The sequence below is a fragment of the Uloborus diversus genome, chromosome 5, assembly GCF_026930045.1.
Source record: "Uloborus diversus isolate 005 chromosome 5, Udiv.v.3.1, whole genome shotgun sequence".
NCBI lineage: Eukaryota > Metazoa > Arthropoda > Arachnida > Araneae > Uloboridae > Uloborus > Uloborus diversus.
In genome coordinates, this window is record NC_072735.1 from 38465152 (window position 1) to 38479663 (window position 14512).

The 14512-nt window shown below is 36.5% G+C and overlaps 1 protein-coding gene across 2 annotated transcripts in view; it reads left to right on the plus strand.

Annotated features, from left to right (window-relative positions):
- The window catches only part of LOC129222690 (ecotropic viral integration site 5 ortholog-like), a 263327-nt gene that overhangs the window by 128324 nt on the left and 120491 nt on the right, over positions 1-14512 (plus strand). For both annotated transcript variants that reach the window (XM_054857222.1, XM_054857221.1), the window contains exon 2: positions 13222-13566. In XM_054857222.1, the coding sequence (XP_054713197.1) occupies positions 13343-13566 (224 nt within the window). In that variant the 5' untranslated portion in view covers positions 13222-13342. The remainder of the gene's footprint in view (positions 1-13221; positions 13567-14512) is intronic.

Consider the following 14512-nt stretch of genomic DNA (forward strand, 5'->3'; position numbering starts at 1 on the left):
TTCTACAATTTTTTGCATACTTTTAAGTCGAAACAGTTTTATTTAAGTTTGACAAAATGATAATGAAAAGGACATTTTTACTTCCTTTTACAAAAAAGGAAGTATTGTATTCGCGAAAAAATTTTACTCAAAAATCGATCTTAATTTCTATTTTGCTCACCCCCGAATGAATGTTGAGGTTTTTTTTTTTCGACTCGACCACACGTGGATAAGTGCCTAAGAACTTATAGACACGCGAAATATTCATTTTGACGATTCCCGAGTTAATTACAACGAGTTTTCTCGTGACGTCTGTATGTACGTATGTATGTATGTGCGTATGTATATCGAATAACTCAAGAATGGTATGTGCTAGAAAGTTGAAAATTGGTACGTAGACTCCTAGTGGGGTCTAGTTGTGCACTTTCCCTTTTGGTTGCATTCGGGTGTGTTTAAGGGGGTCTTTTGCCTCTTTTTGGGGGAAAATCGTATTTCCATGTAAACTCAAGTGGTGTTTCAATTTGGCGGACCATTGGTGATATATCGCCAGTCTTTTGGTCGCCAAGTTTTGTCGCCAACTTGGCGACAAATTTTTTGATTTTTTGATTTTTTTTTTAAATATGGTTTCAATTTGGCCATTGTTGGTGATATTTAGAGAGTAAACTATTGAATCACATTAAAATTACCAATAATGGGAAAATGACATTAAATTGGAATAAAAGGAAGTCATGTGAGGCACACATCAGCTCGTTTTTTGCAACTTCACTCTTTTGTTTACCACTCAAAAAGTATAAATTTTTTCATCGTCTTTCAATTGCGCAGGATTTAACTATCGTAATTGTGTGCTTTGAAGTAATGTAGCTTTTGAAAATTGGCACCAATAGTGCATTTAAATATTTAAAAGTGTTTATTCAGTTATGATAAAAGTATGTTTATTTATTTTTTTTTCTCCTGTTTATACATATTTGATTCTTAAGAATTCACATTTCAGATCACCAATTTTAAGAAACCACTTTGATAAAATTAAAATCCCTAAAATAAAAATAGTTAGTGTGACAAGCGGCGATCGCTACCTCATAAAGATGTTTTAAGCTACTTTCTTGACGATAACGTCTAATGTTGTTGGTTTCTTCAAAAGAAGCCATATAGTCAGAAGACCTATTATTTAGCTGTGCATTAGAACCATACTGCTGAAAATTCGTTATAAACAATTCTGCGGCTTGTAAAAAGTTTAAAATAATGCATCCATAACCTTAAGCCAGTCATTTTGTGGGAGGGAGTGGGTAATATTTTTAATTTAATACAATTTGTTTTTGTATGCTTGTAGAGGAAGTGATCTAAAAACGGGCTACCTATTTTATTTTCTACCTACTGATTTACCTGTTCACGCTAAGGGATAATTTTAGTGCCAATAACTCTTAAAAAACATTTATGAAGGTGATCTTAGGGTTCAAAAACCATTATATCAATTTTAAGTGTTTTAAAACTTCATGATTACGAAAAAGGGCAGAATCACGTTTTTCAAGAGGTGGTTCAAAAACGGGCCACTTGAGGAAAAATTATTTTATCGCTTAAAAAATTAATCAAAAGCAATAAATTTTAATTCAAAAATTTTATTAAATATCATCTTAGATATTTTTATGAGAAATAAAAATCATTTATTTAATTTTTAGTAGCAGAAGTTACAAATGTAGTAAACCTTTTTTTTATCTATTTCACACACTCGGATTTCTAGTCCTGCAGCTGAGAATCCACACTTCTCCTGTAATGTCATCTGAAAAGAATCTGTCGTAAAATATGCATACTACACACTACCATCATCATATTTATCAAAACAAGAACCACCCACTCGGCCTCTCACTGCCATCAGTGAGAAGATCAATATGGACTCCTTTTGAGTCCGACTACCGTCGCACAGTGGGGCGAAAACGCCAAAAAGCGCTTAAAAGTGTTTTTAAACCTCTCTCGCTTGTTTGTTTACTCAGGCATGTTATAATGGATTTTTCTCGATTTGTTTGGGCTCTTAGTCCAAAGTTCGCAGGTTTACGCAGCTAATTCCTTTTCAGGGTATTTCTACAGACCATTGGTGACTAATTAATATTAATTTCTAAGAGGACATAAGAGGACATTTTTTTGTAGAGCGTTTTGAAAAAAATAACTTTGAATTCCCCAGTTTTCGGTACTGATCAAAACCAATTAACTGTTTGAATATTCGATTATTCTTTCTTTTTGTTCTTTTACTATCGTCGGACACGAGAGAAATTAAATATACCCGCCATTAATAAGAAAAAATATATATAGATTGCTTCAAAGTAATTTGTTTAAATCCCCTTCGTTCATGGTTCTTCACCTTCTAAAGGCTATCTTTAGCTTTGTAGTGGACGAAGGGCTCTAAAATTCCAGTTCTGATTGCCTAAGATATAGGCCTGTGCAAATATATTTATCCGCAATTGGTTGAGTATAGAAAAAAAATTACCCTTTTAAGCGGTTTTTGTCGTTTTCGCCCCACTGTGCGTCGCGTCGTTGGCATTTCCTCTTCGACTTGACTTGAAGATTTTGGATGTTTTCTGTTTTCACGAGCAACTGACTCCCCGCTCACAATTTTCCAACTATTGTTCAATTCTCAGTTCGTCTTTGTAAGCAGTGGCGGATTGGTTGAAAAAATCGGCCCTGGCGTTAGGAGATGTAGCGGCCCCATAGCTCTTATAGATATTAAATTTTACCTAACGATTGGGATATCACTTAAATATGAGGAAATTATGATTAACAACTAAATGTGTTTTATTTAAACAAAATTTAACAGATAGGAACAATTCTGTGCTTTAATGGTGAACAAATTGATACAGTATTAGCTAATTCTTATTTTGGGGGAAAATTGTGATTGTAATTATCCATTTTTAAGTATTTTTATAATGCCCGGAACTTGATTAAATATTTCCGTAATGGTAACACTGCTTGGCTAGAATGTCCTTTTCTGCAGTTATAACAAGTAACTTAATTACCCTGTTGTGTGAAACTGATCTAGGGATGTCCATGGGTAAAAGACTAGGGCCGTCTTAGAACGCGATGGGTCCCTCGACACAAATATACATTACTGGGCCCTGTCATAAACATTCCCTTTTTTATACTGAGATACGCTAACGACCTCCAGGCTCAATGCGAGGTCAAAAACCTTGTGGGAGGGGTCGGGTACGAGTTTGGCAGCCCCTTAATTTTTTTTTAAACGCATATATTAATACAAGGAGAGAGAGAGAGTGGACTAAGCTTTCTGGCTTCTGGGAGTCATTAAAGTAATAGCAAATATAAACTTAATGGAAAGATTAACATTGAGTTTGAAATAGGATTGGGCCGGGAGGCCTCTCCCCCAGAAAAATTTTGAAATTGTAGTCTTAAAAATTCAATTTCAGACAATATTTGGTGATGTTAGGGGAGCGTAGGTTCAGGGTTTCTCCTGATGCAATTTTTCGGAAGTGGAAATCCAAAAACAGAATTTTAAATTATCTTGGAGTATATGGTTTGAAGAGAGGTTCCGTGGACTCTCCTCTAAAATTTTTAAAAAAATATTAGCTCTGAAAACGCAGTTTTAGAAGATCTTTGGTGATTTTAAGTCGATATAGATTCCGAGGCTATTCACCAGAAAATTTTCAAATTGAAGTCTTAAAAGCTTTTATGGTAAAGACTAGAGCACCGGCATTTACTCGAAAGTTAAGTTCCAAAAACAAAATTTTTGCTGACCTTCAGTGATGTTAGCAAAAGGAGTTTTCAAGAGGCTCACCCCGAAAATTTTTCGAAATTGAAGCACTAAAAACGAGATTAGAACTTTCTTCATTGATGATGCAGAGAGAGAGAGAGAGAGGAGGGGATGGGGCACTTTCTCAGAAAATTTTTGCTACTGTTAATTTAAAAACAGTTTTAGACCATCTTTGAGAATGTTAAAAATTTGGAAGAGGTTCGAGTACTTTCAGCAAATTTTCGAAACTAGAATTCCATGTTATGGCGGGAGTGGATTCGGCTGTTCTCTTATGAAGTTATTCAAAATTGAATCCCAAAAATTTAAATTTTACACGATCTTCGATGATATTAGGAGGGGGTGGGAGGTTCTAGGGACCACCGGAATTCTTTCGACATTCGTTTTTATCAACTTATTTTCTTTTTAAACTGAGGGGCCCGAAACCGTGAGTTTGTACAGCGTACAGAATACTTTGTTTCGTCAAAAAATGTTTGAAGCTCACTTTCGGCGGTCTTTGGCCTTTGATTTGATAATCTTAATAATGTAGAGTCTTTCATGCTCCTCAATGGTATTTTAAGATTGCTATTTTTAAAATAATTTTAGGGGAAAAAAACATTTTTTCACTTTTATTTCAATTGTTTCAGGGGGTCAAACTGGGTTTCCGAGAGCAAAAGCGGATCCGGGAAAAATGACATCGGTCAATTTTTTCACAGGCCCCCTTCTACACTTTTCACCATTAGGATATTTTATCCTCTGCACGAGTTCAATTCCGAGCCGGGCCCCTATTCTTCAACTAAGCTGACATGACCTCACGTCGGGGCTTGTTGTAAGTTGCATTTTATAGCAATTGTGAATTGTCATTTATAAACAAAAGCGTCAAAGAGACCAGAAGTATTTTAACTTTTTACGACCGCTAAGGTTTCCCTGTTTTTTTTCTTTAATTTATTCATTTATTTTTTATTACACCACTAAAAATATATTGGCAGCCCCAGGGCCCGACTAACTAAAAGTGAGGCCCTAGACCCACATTAATTTGGAGCCCCCCTGAAGAATATGCAGTGTTTGATTTACATTTTTAAAGCACGAATGCACTTTTGGAGGCTTCTTTTTCTAATCACACTACTATGTATTCATAAATCACTTATGTGCATTTATGAATCCCCTTTGGCGCCCCTCATAGTCGTGACCAAGTAAATTCGTTACTGGCAGAATGATTAAAATTTCCCCTTTAAAGGAGTTTTGTTCCAATTAATAAGTAATAATTTTTATTTTTTTAAAAAATGCATGTATTTTTCATATCGTTGTAATGCTATGCATATTTCTTTAAAAGAAATGGGGCCCCTTAGGAACATGGGGCCTCAGGCCTAGGCCTAGGCAGTCTGTGTGGTAATCAGGCCCTGGGCAGCCCCAGTTCAGAAAATCCCCATGCTCCCCCCCCCCCCTCTTGGTGACGACCCTGCCTCCCTCCACCCGCAAGCTTTAGCCCATGCGTCAAGAGGAACTGACGCTGTTTTTGCGAATTTGCGTTGTTCTAAACACATGCGGGCAAAATTTACATTTTGCTGTTAGTAGACAGGCCCGAAAAACTTTGCTGTTAATTGATCGGCCCGAAGCATGACCGGCCCACCGGGCAAATGCCCGGTTGCCCGCCGGCTGTATCTGCCACTGTTTGTAAGGTGATCCAGTGATGATGCAAGTCTTGGCACTCTTGCGGCCACAATTGTTCTATTTCTTTGCAATAGTGGGGATTGAAGATATATTTCATATAGACTGACGTGTTTGGATTTTGAAGTTTGTCTACTTAATAGTTCATTCGGGATGCTGAACTTTCAAGGGGCGAAAACAGCGTGGTCCAAAAACGGCTAGCCCGTTTTTAGATGGTGGAATCATCCTACCGAACGGGCTACTCATGGTGGTCTAAAAACGGGTTAGCTCGTTTTTGGACACCATCGGTAGCCCGCTTTTAGACCACGCAGTACTTTAAGTTTGTGGTGTACTAAACCATTACTAAACAAATAAATATTTCAAATCAAGTTCACTGAAAGAAAGCTCATATAATCTATGTACTTTGTTTTAAAATAAAAACCACTTACTTCACTGTATAAATTAGAAAGATGTAAATTAACTTGTACAAGCTTCGAAAAGTTTTGAGTTCTTCAAAAGCAAGTGTTTCTTACAAAACAGTTCCTGACAAAGCACGTGCGGTTTGATCACTGCGCTTTTGCCTTTAGCGATTCATTCGATACCATTTTTGCGACTGCACACAACCCCCTTCCCTCATTTTCAGCGGGTGGCCCGTATTTAGACCACTTCCTCTACGCGTATTTTGTTGGTTTTTAATGCATTGAACATTTGCACTCCCCTCCTTCCCTGAAAAATTCAAATGGCGTACTTGGGAAAATTCTTCAATCAATCAATCAAAAAAAAAAAAAAAAAAAAAAAAAAATTAAAGAAATATATGCAATTCGTAGTAGTTTTTAATAAAATCCAGACAGTAAAGCTTTTGGCCTTAAAACTGTTTTTTTCCTTTTTTTTTTTGGAATCTAAATCTGTCCAGTGTTCTAATTTTAACCCTAAAATTATTTCAGTTCGCTTTTCGTACATGGATGCAATATTTTTTAACTTTCAAAACTTTTCATTTGCTTTTCATTGTTGTATTATTCTCCTTGTTCATTCATGAGGCATAATAAGTTTAACAATAATTTGGTTGCAATAAGCGAGATTGGAGAAGAATCTTGATTTCAACACTTTTCATATTCTGTTCACGGGCCAGGGACGCGTCCCTTGCAACATGATTATTTTATAAATAAATTTCAGAGTTTAACTGAAGAAACGTGACATGCGATCCATTGACAGCCTGGTCTCGTCCAGAAATCTCATTACTGTGCTTTCTTCACCGAAATTAAACTGTTGCTGACAACTTATTAATGAATCTGGGCACAATGAGATTGGAGAAAAGATCTTTGTCGCTTGGTTACTAACAAGCCTGTCGAAGAATCCTTCCATCTTACCCTGAACTCGACTGATTAGCTGTGCTCTCAAACTGCGAACGGTCGTTGCAAGATGTCTATTGTATGTAGATATCTAGTGCAGACTTGCGCTTTGATTGATTAATCAAGTGAGCGAAGCTATTTGGGAAGTTAAGCACATGTTCTTTTCGTGTTATGTAAATGAGTGTAAGACTGGCATGAGTTTATCTAAGAGAGCTATAAGCGTAACGATATTCTTGTTAGATGCTTTTGTCTGTTAGGCTTTCACCAGTTCGGGGATTTCTGATGGTGGCGTGCCCGGAGAGGACGTGCTTAGGTATTATGTGCTTCGACGGAAATTTTATTTCAGTAACAGATATAACTTGTTGAATAAGACTTTTAAATTAATGAAAAATAATCTTATAAATTCAACTAATATTTCCAAGTAAATACCAAAAATCGGATTTGTAATAACGTTAAGTAGTGTTTTTTAAAAGGTGAAATGATAGATACCTCATAAGATTTATTCGCAACCGTAACTCATAACTTGCATCTACGCTTCGTGAACGGCAGTAATTTTTCATCTTGTTTGTGGGAAGCTTCTTTTCTGTTCTTCTGAAATTACATTACGCCATAAACTGTCTGAAAAGCCTGTAATTTACCCCAAAGAAATCACATAGAATGGAATGTTTTACCTTTTTCTTTAGTATTGTTTGCCACCGCAAGGTAGCGTATTCGAGCTCTGGAATTGCGAATATACATTCGTAGATATTGAAATTTCAGATGAGTCCAAATCCACTAAAATTTAAAAAGGATTCGTTGGAAGGAACTAAGATTAGAAATTAAAACTTTCATCGCTATACGAATAGCTGTGAACAAACTAACTGCTGTCTTCAATATTTTATCCATACTCGTGAGGATTGAGGAAAGATGCCACTCAGATCTATCGCAGGAAAAAAACTAAAATCCGGGGGGGGGGGGGGGGGGAATAGAATGTGCCTTCTAAACTTTCACGTATTTTGATATTCTTTCGTATTTCATGGTACGATTACATGCCTTCTTCGCCAACTCAAATGAGCTCAGGTCTCCTTAGAGGCCTTAACAACAACAACAACCACTCATATGATTTAAAGGTTCAATACTATGGCATATTATTTTGAAGTTAACTATAAACACTCAACATAATATGAACTAATAACGCCAATAAGATGGTATAATTATTTTGACAGAACGATGTAATATTAAGGTAATACACTGAAGAGCCAAAAAAACTGGTACACCTGCTTAATATCGTGTAGGGCCTCCGCGAGCACGCAGAAGTGTCGCAACACGACGTGGCTTGGACTCGATTAATGTCTGTAGTAGTGCTGGATCCAATTGACACCATGAATCCTGCAAGGCTGTCCATAATTCGCTAAGAGTACGAGGAGGGGGAGATCTCTTCTGAACATCACGTTGCAAAGCATCCCAAATATGCTCAATAATGTTCATGTCTGGAGATTTTGGTGGCCAGCGGAGCTGTTTAAAGTCAGAAGAATGTTCCTGGAGCCACTCTGCAGCAATTTTGGACGTGTGGGCTGTCGCATTGTCCTGCTGGAATAGCCCAAGTCCGTCGGAATGCACAATGGTCATGAATGGGTGCAAATGATTAGACAGGATGCTTACGTACGTGGCACCTGTCACAGACACATCAAGACGTATCAGTGGTCCCATATCAGCCCCACTGCACACACCCCATACCATCACAGAGCCTTCACCAGCTTGAACAGTCCCCTGTTGACATGCAGGGTCCATGGATTCATGGGGTTTTTTCCAAACCCGTACGCGTCCATCCGCTCGATACAGTTGAAAACGAGACTCATCAGACCAGGCAACGTGTTTCCAGTCTTCAACAGTCCAGTGCTGGTGTTCACGGGCCCAGGCGAGGCGCAAAGCTTTGTGTTGAGCAGTCATCAAGGGTACACGAGTGGGTCTTCGGCTCCGAAATCCCATATTAATGATGTTTCGTTGAATTGTTCGCACGCTGACACTTGTTGATGGCCCAGCGTTGAAATCTGCAGCAATTTGCGGAAGGGTTGCTTTTTTGTCACGTTTAATGATGTTTCGCAATCTTCGTTGGTCACGATCATTTTTCGGCCGCAGCGATGTCGAAGACTGGATGTTTTACCGGAATCTTTATATTCACCGTACACTCGTGAAATTGTCGTACGGGAAAATCCAAATTTCTACTCTACCTCGGAGATGCTATGTCCCATTTCTCGTGCGCCGACTATAACACCACGTTCAAACTCACTTAAATCGTGATAACCTGCCATTGTATCAGCAGTAACCGATCTAACAACTGTGTCAGACTCTTGTTGTCTTATATAGTCGTTGCCGACCGCAGCGCCGTATTCTGATTGGTTCCATATCAATTTATTTGCATACGCATGCCTATACCAGTTTTTTTGGCTCTTCAGTGTAGTACTTTTGTTGTGTAGCAAAGTAACAGTATTGAGCAACGTTTATAAAGCACAAATTAGCAACTGCGATTGAGATCAGATGGTAATTTAATAAATTTTGCTAGTTGCTTTTTGAATCTTTTTCATAAAAGCTAAAACCAATGTGGCCTAATCCCGTGGTCCGCGGACTTCATGTGGCACACCTATCCATTTTTATTGGCCCTTGACCTTTTTACGTGAAAAATACTTTTAACGTTTGAGAAAAAAAAAGTTTGTTTCTATTGCTTCAAGTTTTTAACATACTTTACGGTGTTTATTAAAAGTTTACGTCAACTGAACTTTACGATTTTCATTTTACCCATAACTTCCCCTGTAACATTCCTGAACAAGTAGTGGACATTGGCACTGCTTTTCTGATACAAGTTTTGTCAATCATTGCGTTCCTTTCTCGACTGTAAAATGAAAAGGTATTAAACTAGTATATCAAACTTCTTTTAGTATAAGTTTCAATAAAAAGTCTTTTAATAAAATAATTTGTTTTCTATCAGGAATATCTCTAGCCTTCACATTCATATACAAAGCTTTGATTGGCTCTCTGATAAATAAAGGTTGGGCCACTCTGCCTTAAATAAATATTATTTTATGTCATTTTGAAGCTGCCATGTGTTACCACTTCACTCAACATATTAATTTAATTATTCAATTGGCGTCATAAAGTAATAATTTCAAATAAATCATCTCGCTAGTTTGTTCACTTTATTGTACCACTTTGATGTGTTTATTTCTTCTTGAAGAAGCATGTAATTGCTTTATTTGATCGTATGGAGCATCAAACTTTAAAACTTTATGTTTGAAAGAGCTTTCCTTAAAGTTTCTTTCAATAAAGATGCTTTCTTTTTTTATCTATCTTGCTTGAAATACTAATAAAAAGTTTCACAGTTTCAATCTAAAAGTTACTTTTTCCCCCCAGTGATCGATTGATTTTGTTGGGAAAGAAAGGATAAAAGAGCAAAGAGATTTTTCCGGAGAAAAAAAATCATCTGACTCAAGACATTTATTTCATTTTTTTTTTTCTGCATTTCAATTTTTTTCAAAAAGTGTAATGTCCGCTTAAAAATATCACTTTATTTCTTCTATTTGGAAAGGGTTTCTTTAAAACTTTCTCTATTCAGTATGTTTTGATTCTGATTCTAAGTTGTCATTATTTTAACTAATCATTTTTAACAACTGATCTTTTAAGAAAAATCAAAATCGTCATCTCAAAAAAAAAAAAAAAAAAAAAAAAAAAAAAAAAAAAAAAAAAAAAAAAAACCATCATTAATATTATTTTTAAAAACAGGAGTAATAACATCGCATATGAAAAATAAATATTGAGTTATCTTCAGTTCTAAGAATTCAGTTCTAAACATTCCTATCTAACAGAAGAACTCAAATTGTTTGTATGAAAAATGAAGAAAGCAGTGAAAATTTTACATAATCGGAGAAATTGTGTAAACTCTTAACATGATTTTACTTTTCTTCTGTTTGAAGTAAAAAGAAAAATAAACAAATTTCGCCGTGGATTTAACATTACAAAGACACTTGATTGCTTGGGAATTCAAATTCAATTTACGAACTTTGGAAATTGAAAGTGCTTTTTTTTTACTCATGAGGAAAAGTAGTGAACGATTTTATTTTTGATAAAAATGATCATTGGAATGTAAATCTCATATTTTTATTCTTTGTTTTTATTAATATCTGTTTATGTTATAATAAATTGTGGTTACATTTCTCCCCAAAATTAAACATTTAAAAGTTCTGATCATTGCTCAGACAATGTTAGAGAACGGTCAGTATTTTTTTTTTCAGCTCAAGAACATTTAACTTTTTTTTTATTTGGGGGTGGGGGGGGGGTCTCGTTCTCGGAGGGGGTGCACCACTGCTCTTACACGGTATGGGCATCCTAAGGTTTTTACTAGGAAATCAATATTTTAGAGAGATTTTCCCTATGTTTGTCTTTGATAACGCAGAAAATCATATCTTAATTTTTGCCTGCTCTTCTTTTCACTTGAATCAATTTTTTCAATCAATTCTATTCTCAAGTTTTTCCAATGGTTGAACAGTTTTTCAATGGCACTTCTTCTTAAGCTGGTTCTCATTTATGCTGACAACAGTTCGTGCGAAAGGGAAACACTCGATGACATTAGCAGCATCTAATGAGTCAGACTCTATAAATCATGTCCAAGTTTCACAACTTTGCTTGGATTGTCCGTTTGTGAATCAAAACTGCAAAATTTATTATTAACGCAATGAAGCGAAACGAATTTCCATGCTGTTTTTCTTATTGTTTTCATATACTTAATTCCATGAAAGTCCGTTGTTCTCAATAGCTTTCCTCATGTTGAAAGTGCGATAATCATCGAAGTTTAGTAGGTGCGTTTTCAGCACGTTAGAAATATAATGAAATTTGGCATTTTTGTTCACATTTTGTTGTTTTTCCCCTATAATTGGCTACCCAAAGACGTTATCACGACTTTTGAAAATCACCGTTTCTGTATTTCCCGAAAATTACTTTTTTTTTTGCTCTTGATCTGATTTTTCGTCCCAAAAGGGCTGCAATGCATTCAGACTATCCACCCCCTACGTGACACCAGAACTTGTGGCTTTACAGCCCAGGAAATGTCATTTCATTCCCTGCCGATTCAGACAAGACGACGCTCTTCAAATAGTTTTCGTCTGTCTGCCAGTGCTGATGTGACCTCCCAAGAATAACTTTCTGCTCAGTTGAAGTGCGTTTTCTCCAAGCATCTCCTAAAATTCGATTACTATTTCAGGAGACTAGTTATAATAAGTTTCCGCGTGGTCTGCCCTGAAATTATATTAAAGTAAGTGAATAATTGAATCGTTTATTTCACCAATCAAACGCCATAATTTCTAGTTTCAAGATAAAACAAATATTATCATTATAAATTGTTCACTGGAGATTAAAACACCTTTTATTGAAAGAAATATATCTGAATGTATATTATCCCTTTCAGTTAAAAATGTTGTTGTCCTCACACAAAATTAAATATTTTTTCGAAATTTTAGAACTTTTGCGCTCGATTCGTTTTTGAAATAAACGGTGCATTAATATACGTAGTATGTATTATCTATGTAAATATTCATTAAATATGATCAAATTAATGACTAGATATATTTTATTGACAAACTCATTTGCAAAGGGGGAGAAAAGAAGGATATCCGAATCGTGCGAACACAAGATGCCAACAACAACGGTTTGCATTGAAAAATGTTTATTGAATCAGTTCAACTGTTAAAAGATTATTTGACTTTGAATTCATTCTTTTAATTTGCTTACCCACTATTGTGTGCAAACTGATAGTATGATAATTTAAAAAAGAATAATGATAAACTCTTTACCTTTCTAAATTTATTGAAATCAAAACTATATATCATTAAAATTTTTAATTCAATATGTATCGTTAAATATTATTTTGAACGATTGCTCTTGTCAAAAATTTAATTGTCTTACCAGTATTCAGTTTGACTGTGTTACCTTATCATGGTCTTTAAAAAAAAATTCTTTCATTGATGAATGCTGATGCATTTCGTTTAGCAAATTGTGCAACAATATAATTTTTAAATCTTGTACGTTCTTTTAAATTTTGAAGTTACATTTTAAAGTCTTCCTAAAATATTTCAAATTTCTTTTCTTTTTAGCCGTTTTAAACCTAAGTAGGCGCTAAATATTTAAACTATTTGGCGGATTAATATTTTTTACACCATACTGAATGGATATGTAAAACTATACTCTATACAAAACTTGAGCCAGGTATGGCATATATATTTTATTATGTATCTACTAATGACTTATTCACCTCTTCCTCCCCCTCCCCCCCCCCCCCCCCAAAAAAAAAGTCTGATTGTCCTGAAGCGATTTTTGGTTGAGGTTTGTACTTTTTTGCAGTGCTCTTTACAAGTTATGTGAAGAATGAATCTCAGAAGCTCTTACGATTCCCCCCCCCCCCCATTGGGAAATCGGTTAATAGTCTTTGACAATATCCCTTTTTTCTTGTTGCTTATTTTCTGTTTATACTAATTTACGCTTATTTCCTTTTAGTGAAACTCCTGATTTGTCGGAGCCCGAACTGTCCATCAATGAAGATGTCGAGGACACCTGGTCGCAGTCCGCCCATGTTCCAAAGGGGGCGATCGACGACTTGAGAGCTGCATACGTCACCATGACGTCAGAGGCCGCCCCCGCACCTCCCGGTTTGGGCGGCTGCGGCGGTGGCAGCACCTCCACCCTGTCCTCCACTTCGTCCTCCTCGGAGGACCCTCAGCCAAACCAAGGTGGAGCCCAGGAATCCGGAACCAAGAGGCCTCTCCTTCTGTTGTCTCCCACGGGAGTACCGTGCTCCAAAGAGGATTTGGAGCTCTTGGCTAGACTGGAGTTCCAGAACAAGTGAGTGGCACTCTCAGACGATCAAATGTTACAAACAGTTTCGGTTTCTAAGCCTGGGCTTACTTTACACTTGGAATCATTAGAGCTAGCCAGAGTAGTTCATTTTATGGGATATTTTTTTGCTATATATAGTTGGAATGTAATAACGTTTTCCAAGCTGTTGTTTATTCTTTTTTTAATTCTTATTTTAAGTCAATACCCATATGATAATCCACACGTGCTACAGTGGCGGGGGGGGGGGGGGGGGCACTGGATAGTGGATAGCTCTATTTGACATTTGAGCGATCGGTCTGTCAGAGCGGATAAGAGACAGAACATGGGGGCGGGCAGTTAAAGGCGACAATTGTTGTGCAAATATCTTCATACTAAAGAAATGATTTTGCGGAAAATTTACCTGATTTCTAAGGATTTCTTTAAATTAAAGTAGCAAATTTTAAGTTCTCGCAAAGGACACGTATTTGGCTAAAAAAATCGAAATTTTCGCATGGGGAAAATAATTAGAAAATAAATAGCATTCACGGCTCCACATCAAGAAGGAAAATGCTAATGCATGCATCAATTAGTCACTTGTTTTCAGTGTAAATGATTGCGTTTTTGAATAGTATGTTTAGACACAAGTCAATAATTTTTCCATTTAGATAGAGGCAGCGAGAGGATTGCTTGTTTCCATGAGCAGTATAATTTTACCGCCGCTATTAGATAGAATGAAGAATTCTATTTTACTTTTTTGGTTTGAAATCCCCCCCCTTCATTTGGAGCATTTTTGATCGGTGGAGCTCAGCGCCTTTTTGGCTCTGGCGCCGCCGTGCGTCGCACGACCTTACACATTGGGACGGCGCGGCCCTGCCCCCCCCCCTGAAAAAGTCATAAAGGTCATCCAAGACCGAGAGCCCCCTAGAAAAGGGAAAATACTCTAAAAACACCCATAACAATTTTAGGTTGCAGT